The 18580-nt window shown below is 42.2% G+C and overlaps 1 protein-coding gene across 1 annotated transcript; it reads left to right on the top strand.

Moving 5' to 3' along the window:
• Nucleotides 1-16057: 16057 nt before the first annotated feature.
• LOC147454692 (tetraspanin-8-like) lies at nucleotides 16058-18274 on the top strand. The gene is made up of 2 exons (XM_086516557.1): nucleotides 16058-16822; nucleotides 17491-18274. Exons 1-2 carry the CDS (start codon nucleotides 16328-16330, stop codon nucleotides 17800-17802), a joined length of 807 nt encoding a protein of 268 aa, XP_086372683.1. The 5' UTR covers nucleotides 16058-16327; the 3' UTR covers nucleotides 17803-18274.
• The last annotated feature ends 306 nt before the right edge of the window (nucleotides 18275-18580 follow it).

Raw genomic sequence — 18580 nt, 5'->3', positions numbered from 1 at the left:
ATGCTTGCATTTATAGCCTTCCTCCCTTGCATATTAAAACATTGCAAGAACTTGTGGATATACGTCTTGAGACAACTCCAATATTCCACGTTTTCTATCCTCTTGATATGTATACCAAGAAAGTGACTTGCATCTCCCAAATCCTTCATAGAAAATTGTGTGCTCAATGATTTCTTCAAGATAGCAATCTCTTCTTTGGGATTCCTGGCAATGAGCATATCATCGACATAAAGTATCAAGATAAGTGAACCGTCATTCAACTTATGGGTATACAAGTAGTGATCTTCCACACTCCTTTCATACCCTTGGAGCTGCATGTACTTATCAAACTTCATGTATCTAGGCCATACAATGACATACACAATCTACAGACCAATTCTAACCTCGTAAACTTCTCAAGTTTGACTTCAAAACCCTCTGGATGTTTCATGTAGGCATCTTCATCAAGAGTAAAGAAATGATGTCTTCCCATCTCTGGACTAATTCCATGTCCTCAATGGCTGCTAGTCCAAGCGCGAGACACAATCTAGTCATCTTGACCATTTGAGAAAAGATTTCATCAAAATCCACACCTACCTTTTTTTTAAAAACCTACAGCAACCAATATGGCCATGTACTTAGGCAATTCTCCCAATATAGATCAAGACACAAACCCAGTACCACAAGCCATATCAAAGGAACTCCCACAACACCACAATTCAAAGGTAAGTGATCCCTTGGGACTTTACAAGCACATGCCCACCCAAAAGACCACCATGGAAACTAGGAACATCAAAACTGGCATGGAATTAGAGCACATGCACTTGAGGAAAAGAGATTCCCCCTTCACCAAATGATTCTTCAAAGCCACAATTTTGAAGTACATACACACCACAAAACAAGAAAACTTCCATGATGCACCTTACACCAAATTGCCTGCGACGGGCTGCCACATCTTGTACCCTATGGGAAACCGACTGTATTTCCAAAACCACAACTCCAAAAGGGACACTCGTAATCCTAAAAAATTCTTTGCATATTTTGAAACAAAAGTTGTGAAGACCAAAAATTTCAAATCTCTATGTGTAAAATTGGCACAAAAAGCAACCTGTCGTGGCACAACCACACGTAGGAAAGGCTAGTCAAGGGAAAAAAATTGTATCAAAAAGCATGAAAAGGGCACAACAAGCAAAAATATGAAACTTTTTAACATTTGGTTGAAATTTTTAATGTTTGTACATGAGTTTACCTTATATATAAGTGGCACCTCACAAAACTTAATTACGAGCACTCAAGTCAAAATTGGTCAACCCACAAAGGACTAATGCAAAAGGAGAGACCTGCACCAGAAGTGGCATACTCAAGTAGAGCTATCCCTCTCAAGCCATTCAGCTCATAGAAAAAGCACTAGCAAGTGAGGATTAAGCTACAGTTGAGTGTCCAATCCCGTGTGTCAGAGAGGTAGAGTGGGATGGATCGAGTGATGAGGCTATGAGTCCATCAAGGGAAAGGGGGAGGAGGGGATCAACAGAAATGGGGGGATTGGCCATAGTGAAGCTGGGGTGGAGGGAGACTCCTCAGGTGAGTCCTGCTACAAAGGGTCGAAACATTTTCCTGTGGGAACCCAATGACACTGCGCCACAGGAGGTTGGCCACCAGGGGGTGGTGTGGCAAGTCCTTCTCGTGCACCTGCTGCTAGCAATTAGCTGGCTATTCATTGGCCTCTATCAAAGTGCCCGCTTGTGTGTCCTAGGTACCTTTCTGTTGTGCATGTCAAGATCTCCTATGAGGACAAGACTTCATTGAGTGGCCCATCTGCTTGTAAATAGCACTGATTCAGGACTCTCAAACACTCCACCTTCTGGAATAGCCACCCGCTATACCAAAATGTGTACTGTAGGAATACCTGCAACCTTGGCAACAACTGAATCTATTGTGTGTGGGGTCTCCAAGATTGTCCCGATGTCCAAACCAATCTTGGAAAGATGCAAGCGGTACTCTCGCCTCAGGTCATTCGGGAAGTAGACCAAGATGAGCAGATATACGTTCTCGACAAGAACATCAAAAATTGGGTCAAAATTATGGCATCACTATTGAAAATAAGCCTTGACCGCTTGGAAGGCTAGAGAGCTCATAAGATGACTTTGGCAACCATCTCGAGAGTCTCAAACTCAATCTGATAGTATCCTCACTCGAGAAGCTATATGTCGATGATCTTTCTTACCTTCTCTAGAAGACTGGCCTAAAGAAGGTCGCATCCCTTGCCCTTGTTGGGTTGACTGCCAATATTCTTGTAGATAAGAGAGGTGGCATGGAGGTGCTCCACCTTTGCTGCAAGGCTCGCTTGCTTTGCTAGCAACATGTTAAGTATGGAGCCTGATTTACCCCTTGTAATTTTCTGTGTTAAAAATGCACATTTGTAAGGCCCCCATTATGAGTAAGCCATCGTACTTGAAGGAAAATAACTCGTCAAAAAATAAAATCACTCGCCGAAAACCAAAATTTTCACGCCGTCGGAATAGTCCTTTTCGCCAGAATATTATGGCTGGATTGCGGCGAGAAAGTGGTCGGAAAACGACTGGTCGGTTGGCCGGTGGCCGGTGGCTGAATTCAAGAGCGGACTTGTCTTCTCAAAGGCGGCCACACATGGGCCAATTGGAGGGTCCAATTTAGACTTATGTACACAAGGGCGACTACACATGGCTGCCTCTCATGAGAGAGGGCAGCCCTTTTGGCCTATAAAAGGAGGCCATTTCTACACACATTTCATAGTGTGAAGTTGATGCAACAAGGTGGGTGTGAGGTGGTGAGAGTGAAGCAAGGCGGGAGCTCTATTAAGGGTATAATCCCTTTGTAAACTACTTCTTGTTTTGAAGTACTAAAGCCATTGAGTGGCTGCTTTCCCGTGGACGTAGCCCACATTGGGTGAACCACGTATATCGTGTGTACTCTCTCTCTCTGTCTCTCTACTCTATAATCTCTTGTGTGTGAAATCTATCTCTCTCCATTAAGTAATCTACTCAAATATCTATTTAGCTACGTCTTATTTCTTAACAACTGGTATCAAAGCAAGGTTTGCTCGTAGCTAAATTATCTCAAGGAAAGGATTCCTTGAATTGAGTGGGAGTAATGGCGGAGGAAGGCAAGCTCGAGATTGAGAAGTTCAATGGCAAAAATTACCAACATTGGAAGATGCAGATTGAAGACTATCTCTACCAAAAGGACCTCTATTTGCCACTAGGTGGTCTTGCAAAGAAGCCCGCAACGATGGCAGATGAAGCATGGATTGTCCTCGATCGAAAGGCATTGGGAACAATCCGGTTAAGCTTGGCATCAACGGTGGCCTTCAACGTTTCAGAGATGAAGACCACGGAGGACTTGATGAAGTCCTTGATGACTTCTACGAGAAACCATCGGCATCCAATAAGGTATTTCTCATGAAACGCTTGTTCAATCTAAAGATGGCAGAGAATGGTTCAGTTGCAGAACACCTAAATGACTTGAACACAAACATAAGTCAACTTCAATCGGTGAAAATCAATTTCGATGACGAAGTGCGAGCTCTCCTTATACTATCATCTCTATCGAATAGTTGGGAGAGCCTTGTGATGACTGTAAGTAATCCTATCTCTGGCACAAATACTCTTAAGTTTGATGATGTTGTGGGTGTTCTCCTAAGCAAGGAAATGCAAAGGAGAAGCCTAGGAGAATCACCAAGTGTTGCACTATCAGTGGAAACAAGAGGAAGGCCTAAGGAGAGGTTCAAAAACCAAAAGGGTCGTGATTGCTCAAGGCGGAGCAAGTCACGCACAAAGTCAGTTCTTGAATGTTGGAACTGCAGCAAAAAGGGCCACATCAATAAGGATTGTTGGTCCAAGAAGAAGAAGGAGACAGGGTCTCAAGACAACAAGCCAATATCAGAGGCCAATGTGGCAGGTAAAGTAGAGCAAGATGCTCTAATTCTCTCATTAGACAATGTGTCTAATTCTTGGATAGTAGATTCTGAGGCTTCATTCCATGCGACACCACACAAGCAACATTTCCAAGATTACACCAAAGGTAATTTTGGGTATGTATATTTGGGAGATGATGAAGGTTGTGAGATTGTCAGCAAAGGTACAGTTTCTATCAAAACTGCTAATGAAAATGAATGGAAGCTTAAAGATGTTAGGCATGTTCCTTCTCTTTGCAAAAAATTGATCTCTACAGGACAATTGGACGATGAAGGTCACAACATTGCATTCGGAAACAAACGGTGGAAGATCTCAAAGGGATCTTTGGTGGTTGCCAAGGGAGAAAAGGTCGGTACACTTTGCTTGTGTATTGTTAGTACGCAACCTTCAGCTTGTGCAACAACTACAGAAGTTGACAGTGCGGTGTTGCAGTACCGGCTTGGGCATATGAGTGCCAAAGGAATGCAAATCCTTCAAACAAAGAAGCTTCTACCAGGTTTGAAATAAGTGGACTTAGAGTTCTATGAAGATTGTGTTTATGGTAAACGTGAAAGAAAAAATAAAAAACTTGAGTTGGTCCATTCTGATGTTTGGGGTCCTGCAAGTACACCATCACTTGGTGGCTCATTGTACTATGTAACATTCATAGATGATGCGACTAGGAAAACATGGATTTATGTAATGAAAAATAAATCCGATGTGTTTTCCATATTCCAAAGGTGGAAAGCCAGTGTGGAGAATGAAACATGTACTAAGGTTAAATGCCTCAGATCCGACAATGGAGGAGAATATTGTAGCCAAGCTTTTGAAATCTTTTGTGTTAGCAATGGCATTCGGAGGCAAATAACAACCCCTAGGACACCTCAACAAAATGGCAGTTCCGAAAGAATGAGCAGAACAATCATGGAGCAAGCACGAAGCATACGGCTACATGCAGGCCTACCGCTTGAGCTTTGGGCGGAAGCTGTAAGTACATCTATGTACTTAATCAACCGGTCACCCTCAACGACATTGGATGGAGGAGTTCCAGAAAAGGCATGGATAGGTAAACCGGTGAATTATTCATTTCTCAAAGTGTTTGGGTGTGAGGCTTTCATGCACATAGATAGAAGCCTAAGATCAAAGCTAGATGCAAAGTCCAAAAAGTGTTTCTTCATTGGCTATGGAGAAGGTGAATTTGGGTATCGCCTATGGAATCCTGAAGATGGTAAAATCTTAAGGAGTAGGGATGTAATTTTTAACGAACAAAATATGTACAAAGATTACTTGGAAACAAAACAAACAAAAGAAACAGGTGATGAGTACATGGAGCTTGAGGACGGTGAAGACTCAAGGACTGCAAACGGTGACAATGTGCAACAACGTCAACCAAATGAGGAGCCTCAACCTATTCCCCGAAGATCTACAAGAGCAAGTAGACCTCCATAAAGGTTTGTTCCTTTCTTCAACCATCTCTTGATCTCAGATTCTGGAGAGTTGGAATCATACGAAGAAGCTATGTAACATGAATCCAAAGAAGAATGGACGAAAAGCATGCAAGTGGAGATGGACTCACCACATCGCAACCAAACATGGGATTTGGTTGAGTTGCCTAAAGGTAAGCGGGCACTTCAAAACAAATGGGTGTACAAGCTGAAGAAAGAAGAAGGTGAGAAGTCTAGGCTTGTGGCAAAAGGGTTTTTTGATGACATGTTGATTGCAAGTGCTAACATGCAGGACATCAAAGACCTAAAAGAGGAGCTGTCCAAATCTTTTTCAATGAAAGATTTAGGTGCTGCAAAGAGGATACTTGGTATGAAAATATCAAGGGACAGGACGAAGAAAACAATAAAGCTATCTCAAGAAGATTACATCAAGAAGGTACTAGAAAGGTTTGCAATGCAAAATGCAAAACCAGTTTCTACACCTTTGGCTGGTCATTTTAAACTAACGAAGGATATGTGTCCAAAGACACAAGAGGAGATAGCCTATATGTCTAAAGTTCCATATGCTGCAGTGGTAGGTTCTCTAATGTATGCTATGGTGTGGACAAGGCTAGTCATTGCACATGCAGTGGGAGTTGTGAGTAGGTTCATGGACAAACCAAGTAAAGAGAATTGGCAAGCTGTGAAGTGGATACTTAGGTATCTAAAAGGGAAAACAACAAATGCTTTGTATTTTGGAGGAACTGATATTTTTCTTCAAGGGTATGCTGATGCAGATATGGCAGGTGACAAAGATACTCGAAGGAGCACTACGGGCTATGTCTTCACGGTTGGAGGCACAACAGTAAGTTGGGCTTCAAAGCTGTAGAAAGTGGTCTCACTTTCTACCATGGAAGCAGAGTATGTAGCAATGACGGAGGCAAACAAAGAAATTCTGTGGCTTCACAGATTCTTAGAAGAGCTTGGTTTCAAACAAGACAATTGTGTCTTGTATAGTGATAGCCAAAGCGCTATCCATCTTGCAAAGAACTCAGGCTTTCATTCAAGGACAAAGCACATTGAGGTGAGATATCTCTTCATACTCACTCTTTTGGAAGAGGGACAGTTAAAGCTAGGAAAGGTGCATACAAGTGAAAATCCTGCAGACATGTTTACAAAGGTGGTCAACAAGTAGAAGTTGAGCTTTTGCTCATCTTCAATCGGCATTCAAGGATAAGAGGCTAGGATGGAAAGCAGTCACAGGTTTGGTTTGGAGATCAGTCTCCAAGTGGGAGATTGTTAAGTATGGAGCCTGATTTACCCCTTTTAATTTTCTATGTTAAAAACGCACATTTGTAAGGCCCCCATTATGAGGAGAAGCCATCGTTCGTGAAGGAAAATAACTCGCCGAAAATAAATCACTCGTCGGAAACCAAAATTTTCACGCCCAGTCTCAAGCATAAGCTCGAGACTGCCTTCGCCGGAATAGTCCTTTTCGTCAGAATATTATGGCCGGATGGCGGCCGGAAAGTGGTCGGAAAACGATCGATCTGTTGGCCGACCGGTGGCCGGTAGTCAATGGCCGGTGGTCGGTGGATGAATTTAAGAGCGGCCTTGTCTTCTCAAAGGCGGCCACACATGGGCATATTGGAGGGTCCAGTTTGGACTTATTTACACAAGGGCGGCTACACATGGCTGCCTCTCATGAGAGAGGGCAACCCTTTTGGCCTATAAAAGGAGGCCATGTGTCATAAAATCTAATATCTAACCAACCCAACTGATTTTCTCATATTAAATTGATCACTTAATGTGGGAGAATAAACGGGAACAAGTGTTAAGATATAGATATGTGCTTATAGATCTATCTCAACACGGGGCCAATAGAAAAGGGGCCCAAATGGGAGATGGTCTATCAAGAGCAAGGCTAACCAATGGAGCATAAGACCTTAGGGTTAGCTTCATTGAAGACCTCCAATAATGTGTGTAAAAGTCCTTTGACCTTAGGTAAGCTAGGACTGAGCTTGAGGTGGGAACCCGGCCCAAACTTGAGGTGCTTGACTGGCTCCATGCTTGAGGTGCTTGACTTGGTGCATGAATAAGGTGCTTGAAGTGCCTTGAGAAGCTTGCCTGAGATGCTTGTGGGAACACCCCCTACTTCAAGTGCTTAGTCATGCTTGATGACTAAGGGGCTTGCTCATCCAAAGTAAAAAAGATCCCTACAAGGAGGGGGGCTAGCCTACAAGGGGGGGGGGGGGGGGGATGAGAGAGAACACACACACACACACACACACACACACACACACACACACACACACACACACACACACACACACACACACACACACACAAGGGAAGCCCCAGCTTGAAGAGGCAGCAAGGACACTTGTCAAGTTCCTCCTCATGTTGCCCTCATGGTGTGCCTGAAACCTATTGGTTGGCCACCCAAGGGGTCCAATGATAATAAAGGATATTTAATTAATTGATTTTGCATTTATCAAGTCCTCTCTCTCAAAGGGGAAAGGGGGACACTTGTCCCAAGGCTATCCCTGTTGCTTGTAATGGCTCCTGCTTGTGATTGGCTAGGCCTGGAGGGGTCCAATGAGCTTCAAGCATGAGCTACAAGGGGGGGTCGACCCAAGCAAGCTAGGGGGGTGCTTAGGGGGTATACTCACCCACACACACTCACAAACACTCTCATTGTGTACTAGGCAAAGTGCAAGAGCTCCCTCTCTTTCTCCAAGCAAGTAGAGGTTGAGAGCCTACACCAACACTCTTGGCTATGGAGTGCAAATCCATCCAAGAGCCATGCTTCAATGCTTGAGCTTGCCATCTATTTCTTCTTCATTACTATGCTATTATGTATGCTAGCACAAGAGTTATGATAAGTGAGGAACTAGCTCTTTCTCGTATGAAATGTTTCTTCTTCCTCTTCCCTACCCTCATTCTCTGCTAGCTCTCTCCACCTTCGAAGGTGTTTGAGGTCTTGGGACTGAGGCTTGGTATAGTTAAAGCTTTCTTCAAGTTTAGGTTATGCTATGATGGTGATGCATGAAGCTTTCCATCTTCATTGCTTCACCTAGGTCACAAGGAACACAAAGAATGTATTGTAACAAGTCTCTCTTTATGGGAGGAATCATAATACAAATGCCTATTGGAGGGGGGACCGGCTCCACATAAATCCGGTCCTCAACTGTTGTCATGTTCTCTAAATTCTCTCTCTTGCAAAAGTATTGTCTATGCCAAGTTAACTAATTGCTATGATTATGTTGCTATCTTCAATTATGTCAACCCGCTATGCTCACAAAATCATTTCTTGAAAGTACTCTCATTAAATTCCGCTACTCTCAAATTGAATAGGAAAATTCCATTACACCATGTCTACACACATTTCATAGTGTGAAGTTGATGCAACAAGGTGGGTGTGAGGTGGTGAGAGTGAAGCAAGGCGGGAGCTCTATTAAGGGTATAATCCCTTTGTAAACTACTTCTTGTTTTGAAGTACTAAAGACATTGAGTGGCTGCTTTCCCGTGGATGTAGCCCACATTGGGTGAACCACGTATATCGTGTGTACTCTCTCTCTGTCTCTCTACTCTATAATCTCTTGTGTGTGAAATCTATCTCTCTCCATTAAGTAATCTACTCAAATATCTATTTAGCTACGTCTTATTTCTTAACACAACATAGTAAGTCGTATGGTGGGCTAGATAGGGTCGGACAAGGGGGCTTCTTGTGAGTCCCTCTAGGGTAGAGCAGAAGCCTCCATATGTGTCTGCTACTGTGATAAACATAGGAATGGGTGTTGTCTTGATATGACAATTGCTTTTTTAACAGAGAGGTATGTAATGAGATTTAATTGATTTATTGGTTGAGCAATAGCCTATGGATACTTCATTATTTAAAAACTATTATTTTATGAAATATATAAATAAATACCTACAAAAGGGAAATGCTCACTCTTGCATGGGGGGAGATTGTACCCAATGCTTTGTGTCCCTCTTCTACCTCCCCCCCCCCCCCAACTCTCTCTCTCTCTCTCTCTCTCTCTCTCTCTCTCTCTCTCTCTCTCTCTCTCTCTCTCTCGCCATGTGCATTTGTAGCACTCCAATCTTGGACTTGCGCATGCCGCACTCTCATTTTTTACATGTATGGTCGATTCTCAAGATATGCATGTTTGATTTTGCATTTGTGCTATTTTTTGTGTAATCATATACAAGGACTTTGTGCTCCTGTCTGTTGCAATCATAGCGCTTCAAGGTGCATAGAATGGGGATGCGACCATCTTGTTTCACAACAGAAGTGCCCCCTTTATTCATTGCCTTGACATGACGCCATCACTTTAAGTCATGTGAGACTACTTTGTTAGGCCATCTTTTCATCAAGGGTAGAGCTGTTTAAAGGAGGGATGCTTTATTGGAATGCATTGTAGAGATTTTGTGCTAGCACATAATGAGAGTTGTTGTGTAGTATTGCTGCCATGCTTGCATTGACGACATGACATATGTGTGCTTCCATCAACATTGACAAGAGTTTGATGGTATCTTATGTACAACCATTGATTCTCCCAAAATATCAAAGTAGAGGGCAAGCCTCCACCTCCATAGAGGGGGACATGCCTACACACATGCACCCACCAATGAAGCTCCCACCCTCTATAATTTTAACAATGATTTAGACTTTACATAAGAGTACTTTCTTGCATGTTAATGTGCTCACAATGTTTTGGATGGATTTTCATGTTCTATTGTGAAAGTGCTTGCCTCTTTAGGTTGGCTTCACATTGCTCATGTTTAAAAAAAAGGTGAGTTGGAATCTCTTCTAGGGAAAAGATAGTGAGGGCGAGTCCTTCCACTATGCTAGTGTTCACATAAGGGGGGAGGAAAAGCTACTAATAGAGCCTGCATGGATGGTGGGGTAGAAATGGTGGAGGCACTAGTGGAACAAACGATTTGGTGCCTTTTTGGTGTGTCGGGTGGAAGAAAACTTGGGCAGGGGAGGGGGCCAAAAGACCCTCTAGGGGGGTGGAAGGGAGAAAGAGGAAATCTACCTTGACATGGCTTCTCGGTGAGTTTCTTCCACCACTTTGTGTGAGAAGTGCAAAGAGAGAGATGCAACATGATTGGCTAAAAGCAAAAGGCATTGGCTTTTGACTTGTAGTATGAATAGAGCCTTACATTGAAGGGTGACAAGATCAATGGCATATGTTGGAAATAGGGTTGTAAAGAAACACACACATCTTGGAGAAGATGAAGAAGTTCAAGGCATACAATAGAAAGTATGTTTCTTAGTGCACAATGGAAAGATAAGTAAGCCCTAAGGTGATGGGCATATATATAATGCACAGGGAAAAAAACTCCTAGTAAGGGAAAAAATGCCCCGCTGATCCGAAGTTTGTTCACACACATCACTACCACATGTATATGGTAACAAATCCCCTTGGGAGTGATGGGATGAAAAGGAGCTGGCACAAAGTGTATAGGGAAGTGCCATGCCTTGAGTGCATGATCAATCCACAAAGGGAATCAAGTCCAAAGCTTTGCGAAAGGCTTCAAACTTTTCAAGAGGCGATGTCCTTGTGAACATATCTGCAAGGTTGTCCTGTGTTGGCACATAAGCCAAAGCTGATCTCTCATGCTGAGAGTCTCTCTCTGACATAGTGATAATGCACCTCAATGTGCTTTGTGTGACATGAAAAACTGGATCCCTTGCAATAGGTACTGTGCTCTAACTGTCAGTGTAGATGATGTTGGCATTGTCTTGTCCAACATCCAAATAAGCCGTAAGGCATCTGAGCCATACACACTCAATCGGGACTCAATTGTAGCTATGAAGATTGCTCCGTACTTAGCCTCACAACTAGAATTGGCTAGAGTAGGTTGCTTCTTGCTTAACCATGATATGCACGAATTGCTGAGCATGAACATAAAAACCTCTTGTGGAAACTCACGTGTCTTAAAAACCAAGCCAATCCAAGTCCAAAAAAGCATGTAAATCTAGTAGTAATGATCCCTTCTCAGGATAAAACAAGCCAAGATGTAAAGTTGCACTTTAGTAGCAAAAAATCCTCTTGTCAGCCGGCCTATGCGTAGACCCTGGGCTATGCATAAATCTACTGACTTGTCAGATTGCAAACCAAATATTGGGCATCGTATTGCATACATAAATAGGGCGTCCAATAACAATTTGATAAAGAGTGACATTGATAGGGTCACTAGCACCATGAAGACTCAATTTCAAACTTGTTTTCATGGGAGTAGCGATAGGTTTGTAGTCCCCAAGTCCAAAATTACATTCCAATGTCTCTATGTAGCTTGTTTGACACAAGGCAATACTAGCATCACACTGCTTAAACAGTATGCCCAAGTAATGATGCAAAATCCCCAAGTCTTTCATCTTGAAATTTGCATTCAAATCAGCCTTAAATTCAACAATATGTTTCTCCTTCGGGCTAGTGATCAAAAAATCATCTACATATAGAACGAGGATGATAAGTACATCACCTTCACGCTTTACGTACAAAGTGCTTTCTGCTGGACTATTACAAAAGCCTCATTTAACCAAATGAGTGTCAGTTTTCTCATACCAAGCATGAGGAGATTGCTTCAACCCATACAAAGCTTTCTTACATTTGCAGACTTTATCTTCTTACCTTTTATGATAAAACGGTGAGGTCGCATTCAAGAAATCAGTAACAATATTTGATTGATGTATATCCCATTGAAAATGAGCTGCCAATGCACATAGAGAATGAACAGTAATCATATGATAAGTGGGAGCAAAAGTCTCTTCATAATCTATACCTTTTTGTTATGCATAACCTTTTGCAACAAGTTGAGCCTTGTAGCAATCATTCTCACCATCCGGCTTATGTTTCAACTTGTAAACCCACTTCTTACCAATGGCCTTTTTTGCCAAGAGGCCAATCACATGAAGTCCATGTGTCATTTTTTATAAGTGCATCATGTTTGATTGCATGATAGCCATCCAAGTTTTTGAATTATGTGCTTCATGAAAAGACAAAGGTTCCTCCACATCACATAAACTAGAAATAGCCAAAGCATAACAATCTAATGCATAAGTTGCATGACAAGAACCGAAACGAGTACAATTAGACATAGGTGCATCCGATTTACTATCACAAAAAGTATACTTTAGCCATTTTGGCATACCTCTAATCTACTCATTTTTAGCCCTTTCCACATCAAGAATATCATGTACATCTGCATCAATAATAGGCTGATCCGTAGCATTTTCAGAAACCCCCATAGGTTGTACATTTGCCTCATTGGAATCTACATTCATGTTTTCACCATTAAAATGAGGCAACAAACTATCATAAATGTCTTGTGAGCTCACATTACTATCTCTGGTACATGATAACAAAACCTGAGTAGAATCTTCCTTAAACACAACATCTTGTGAAACCAAGATACGTTTTGTTTGCGGATGGTATAAGTCTAATCTTTGCTTTCAATATTGTAACAAACAAAAATACATTTAACAACCTTATCATCCAATTTTATGCGCTGTGTTGTGGCACCAAAGCATAAGCGAAACAACCAAAAATGGGCATGTGATCAATAGATGCCTTTTTATCATGCCATGCTTCATAAGGAGTCATAAACTGCAAAGCTTTCGTAGGAAACCTATTAAGTACATAGCACATATGATAGCCTCAAGCCAAAACAACTGTGGCAAAGCTTGACTCTTGACCATACATTGGGCCATCTCCATAAGCGACATGTTCCTCCTCTCAGCAACATCATTTTGCTGAGGTGTATATGGCACTGCACATTGGTGTTTTATCCCAAAAATGCATTAAACTCATGAGACATATACTCCCCCCCTCGATCTAAACGAAGGGTGCCCATAGTACATTGAAAGACATTTTTAGCCATAGCCAAAAAATTCTTGAAGCACACGAACACTTCAGACTTAGCTTCAAGCGGATGCACCCATGCATGCTTGGAGTAATCATCAATGAAAGTCACAAAGTATAGATAATTGCCTTAGGATGGAGTTTGCATAGGCCCACAAACATCACTATGTACAAATTGCAATCTGCATGTAGCCACAACTGAACCATCCTTCGGAGACTTTGAACGCTGCATCTTACCCAAAATACAACCTTCACAAGGACATAGTTTGCATAGGCCCACAAACATCACTATGCATAAGTTGCAATATGTACATAGCCCTAACTAAACCATACTTTGGAAACTTCAAACGTTGCATCTTACCCAAAATGCAGTCTTCACAAACATGTTTGGAAGGTGCTTCAAGAGGCGGCAAACAAGCAATCATAGCATATTTCTACAAACGCAACAAACTGGCAAAATTTAGTTGCCCAAAACATGCATACCAAAGATTTGCATTTGGAATAGCATTTGAATTCTCAATTGCATTTGCAAAATTTTTCCCACACTTGTCATACAAAGTGAGCTTACACAGCCCACGCCACAAAACGCGAGATGCAACAATTTCATCACCAAAACTAAGATCATGAACTGTACATCTATCATCCACAAATTTGACAACAAGATCAAGTAGAGCAAGTGCACATATAGACAAAAGGTTCTTTTTGATCCTAGGTACATAAAATGCATCAATAAGTGTGAAAGAATTCCATTTGCAACAGTTATCACAATCTTTTTAACTCCCTTAACCGGATAAGAGGCACTGTTGGCACAAGTAACCGTATTCCCATGAAGGACAACCTCGAGAGAGGTAAACAAGTCATGATGTGAGGTAATGTGCTTTGTAGCACCACTACATACATGCATCATGGACTTATTAAGGAGCATAAGTACATTTTGCAATATACCCGGAAAGAGGAAAAATGAATTAGAACCAACACATGCTATATAGCACAACTAAAAGAGCACTATACGAGACTTGTTTTGCGTAAAATTGCACTGACAAAAATTTTGCATAAAAGGAAGAAATTGCCTGCACAGTAATGGCTGTAGGGGAAGCGAAGGCCGAATGAGCGCGGATGAAGATTCTGAGCAGACCAAGCTCTTCCAACTATCTCAAGGTATTTGTTGACGTACTGACGCTCACCAAATCTCACCCAAATATGAGAAAGTGAGCACGCATGTGCTGGTGATGCTGGTGAGTATGCGCGGGAGGACGCAACTTGCTCTCATACCAATTGTTGGAAATAGGGTTGCAGAGAAACACACACAACTTGGAGAAGCTGAAGAAGCTCAAGACACACGATAGAGTATATTGCTTAGTGCACAATGGAAAGATAAGTTAGGCCTACAGTGATGGGCGTATATACAATGCATGGGGAAAAAAACTCATAGTGAGGGAAAAATGCCCACACACATCACTCCTACATGTATGTGGTAACATAGTAACTCCTAACTTTTTCATGTTTTGTGGAAGTTTGTACTGATTTACATTGAAGGGAGTGTCATAATCAATAGCATTTGATAGGTGATACAAGTCCTATTCAAGTATAGCTTGCATGATGAGCATTAAGCATGCAATATTTTTATCAATAATGAGGGTGATTCAACGAATAGAGAAAGAGAGATTGCATTGAGTAAGCGCAAGGTGTTCCACTCTAGGGTCACATGGTTTGAGATTGCAGTCATGTGAGTCTCTATGGGTTGCAACTCCCTTGTGATAGGTTTCATCATCATTTTTCTATGTCAGTTTCTTCGTTCATGACTGTAGCTTTAGTTTTGTTTCATTTTTTTCACTTCAGAATGTTGCGTGGGTAGTATAGTAATCTCTCTCTATAAGCTACTTTTAACAGCAGATACATGCCAAACACACAAGCATACACTCATATTTTCTGCCTTGGTTGCATTTCCTTTGCTTTCAAACAACCAAGGGATAGTCTTTGCAAGCCATGCCAACATTGGGTTGAAGCTCTTGACACAAAAACCTTTGGGTCGCAAGAGTTTTTCATGTCAGTGACACTTCCAATATACCATAAAAAAATGCTACACATGCAATATAAACAAAAAATGCTACTCACACTTAACATCTAGAGAAAAATGGACAAGGCACGTTGTGATGGTCTATTGAGGTTACCTTACAAGAGTGTGGTAAACCAATCTATGGGACAGTGGGACTTTCTCAAATTTTGACTTTCTCGGAAAGACTTGCTTGATGTTGGGTACATTGTAGAAAAAAGCTTGTCAAAATCAATGATACAGAAATTTGCAACTCACCAGGTGCCCACTCCAAAGTTGTTGTTTAGTGATAGGGGGCACATGCACCCTTTCTTGCCCTTGTTGGGGCCGAAAAGAAGAGGGGATCCACCGTAATTTTGTTTGCTACCTCATCACTTCACCATGGAAAATCCCCGTCCCCCTTTCTAGCTCATCATTTCACCATCCCCCCCCCTTTTCTTTAGCACACATTTAGTCACAACCGGAGTAGTTAGCTATGGTGCAAATGCAGGAGAAAGTCCTTCTTAGAAATTTTTTGCACATTTTCGAACATGTGGCAACCCTAGAGGCTCTATAGAGTTGCCACTCATCGAGTGGTAGCAAGCTGATGTGCAAGAGGCTTTGCGAGGTTTGTAGCACCCCTCCATCGCCCCTTGGAGAACACCGGGCTTGCATCATGCACGTGCCCCCCTTATGTGCCTAGTCATGAGGATGGTGAATTGTGAATTGGTAGGTAGATGAAAGTTGAAACATGCTTGCTTCAATTCAGCCGCCTCACATCAACGGTATCAAAAGGACATTTCAAAATTGTTCAAGGAAACGTTGGAGAAAAGAGTAGAAGAGGACTGTCAGCTTTCTCGTTCTGTGGGTTTGCTCTCTTCTCCTCGAGTCCTCGACATTCCATACCCCACGCAGAGCAGAAGAACCCTAAGTGCTCCCCATTCTGAGTTCTCCCTCGAAGTTCGAAGAGAGAAGAAGACTCCCCACACACCCCTGCATTCTCTCTGGTTTCTCGAAGCTCACCAAGCCCTAAAAACACACACACACACACACACACACACACACACACACACACACACACACATGGAGCTCAGCAAGCACCTTGTCGCTGCCCTTAACCTCATTACGTTTATCCTTTCAATCCCCATTCTGGGTGCAGGCATCTGGCTCGCCAGCAACCATCATACCGATTGCGTTCGCTTCCTACAAGGGCCTGTTATCGCCATCGGTGTGTTTATGCTACTCATCTCCATAGCTGGGTTTGTGGGTGCTTACCTGAGAATCACATGGCTCTTGTGGGTCTACCTGCTTGTCATGTTCCTTTTGATTGTGCTGCTCTTCTGCTTCACCGTGTTCTCTTTTGCCGTCACAAACAAGGGCGCCGGTGAGGCCCTATCTGGGAAAGGCTATGAGGATTATAGACTTGGGGACTACTCAACCTGGTTGCAGAAGAGGGTCAGAAGCTCTGAGAACTGGAATCACATTCGGAGCTGTGTTGTCGATGCACATGTTTGCGACAGCTTGAAAGTTTATAAGCTTGCATCGGACTTCTACAGAGCTGAATTGAGCTCAGTCCAGGTATGACCATTCCTGTCTGCCTCTGATGTAATGATTTGCAAATTCTTGTTTCATCAGGCTGTGCATGGTACGTAACTCAAAAGCACCTACAAGTCTATGCAATATGTAGATGCGAGTACGATCTTTGTGCTTTGCTTGCCTTTAGGTTTGTGTACAACATGCCCCACACATCTTGTGGCTATGCTTTTATATGAATGCGGTTGTTTTGCGGCAACATGCCCCTGTAAGTTGTGATGTATGTGTTGTGCATGCTGGTCTTTGTATATGCATACATGTGTGTTAGATTTTTCTATTAGATTTTGTGCATTGCAGGCTTACATGTATCTATGTCCTTTTAGCTGGGTTCGCATTGTTTGGATAACAATATCTACCTCAGTTTATTGTATCTTGCTAGTTGCATGGAGTCTATATTGTGAGTGCAATTGCAAGTGCATATGTTTATGGACCCCCATGGCCCTTGTGTGGAAATTTTATGTGTGTTTTTGTACAAGAGTTCTCTTGCCTCTTTGTGCAATTTGTCGCTGAAAGCTTTGATGGGGTCTTTATTGTGAATGTGCATGCATGTGTCTGTGTATGTAGGTTATGCAAGCTTAAGAGGTGTAGGCATTATGTAGTTGTCCTTCCGAGTGAATAGAAACTAACCTTGCTCTCTATACCATGTGCTGCAGTCTGGATGTTGCAAGCCACCAACAGCTTGCAACTTTCTATTCATAAATGCAACCTACTGGGGGAGGCCTCTGACCGAGGATGCGGATCCAGATTGCCATCGATACAGCTATGTGCAGTCGGAGCTATGTTTTGATTGTGACTCTTGCAAGGCGGGCATTGTGGACAAAGTTCGACATGACTGGCGGAAGGTTGCTACTGTGAACATTGTCATCTTTTTCCTGCTTATCATTGTCTATTCTGCTGGCTGCCATAGCTTTCACAGAGCTCAAGAGGAGGGCACTTATACGAGATATGGGAAAGGTATAATATGAGTGAAGACAGTCCAACTGCATGGAAGAAAGCGGCGTAGAGGCCCTCCACGTTGTCGTGCTTTCATCATCGGCTTTTGGAGCTAGGATTTTCATTTAAGGAGGGTAGGAGTAATGTCCTAATGTGCAATTTTGTCATCATTTCAACAACACATTACACCTTAGCTCATTTTGGTTAGATTCCTCTGCAGCAGCATTGACTTTCAGCAAGAGATGGCATTAGCGCCTTTCATGCTCTCTGCTCTATCAACCTGCCTTTCGTGCCTTTCTTGTCTTGCCCTTTTCTCCCCCCTATATTCATCTCACTTCTATGAGCAGACTTAAAATGGTTTTCTATCAGTAGCATGATCTCCATGCAAGAACATCTCCATTTTGTAGTCTTATTTTGGGGTTTGCAAAGTTCCACTTGCATATTGTACTTACCTTAAAACTTTTCATCGGAGAAAATGGGTCGGTTTCCCATATTAATTGCTAAGTTGTGCTTTGTATCATTGAATGAATTGATATGATTGAGATATGTCTGCCAGAGTGTCTCAACTTAGAGGATAAGATCTATGTGGCAAAACAAAGGTTGTGGTTATCTTGATTGATGCCAACCTTAATCAGCCCTTTGAACTACATTAGTCATCCACATGTCACACCAATCAAAAGGAAATTGAAGTGACATTACCTGAAATGTCTATGCTTTTTTGGGGATGAAAATGATGTTTGTTTTATCTCAGAATGTCATTTGGTACATTATTGCAAATAAAATAGTCTGCAAACTTCTTGAAAGATCCCA

This window comes from Adiantum capillus-veneris, chromosome 7 (genome assembly GCF_014529385.1).
Source record: "Adiantum capillus-veneris isolate H3 chromosome 7, ASM1452938v2, whole genome shotgun sequence".
Classification (NCBI taxonomy): Eukaryota; Viridiplantae; Streptophyta; class Polypodiopsida; order Polypodiales; family Pteridaceae; genus Adiantum; species Adiantum capillus-veneris.
The sequence above is the reverse complement of the archived record's forward strand: the minus strand, read 5'-3'. Positions and strand labels throughout refer to the sequence as shown.

Coding starts and splice junctions, on each gene's coding strand:
- LOC147454692 (XM_086516557.1), top strand. CDS start 16,328: ATGGAGCTCAGCAAGCACCTTGTCGCTGCCCTTAACCTCATTACGTTT. Junction 16,823..17,490: donor CTGAATTGAGCTCAGTCCAG/GTATGACCATTC, acceptor CATGTGCTGCAG/TCTGGATGTTGCAAGCCACC.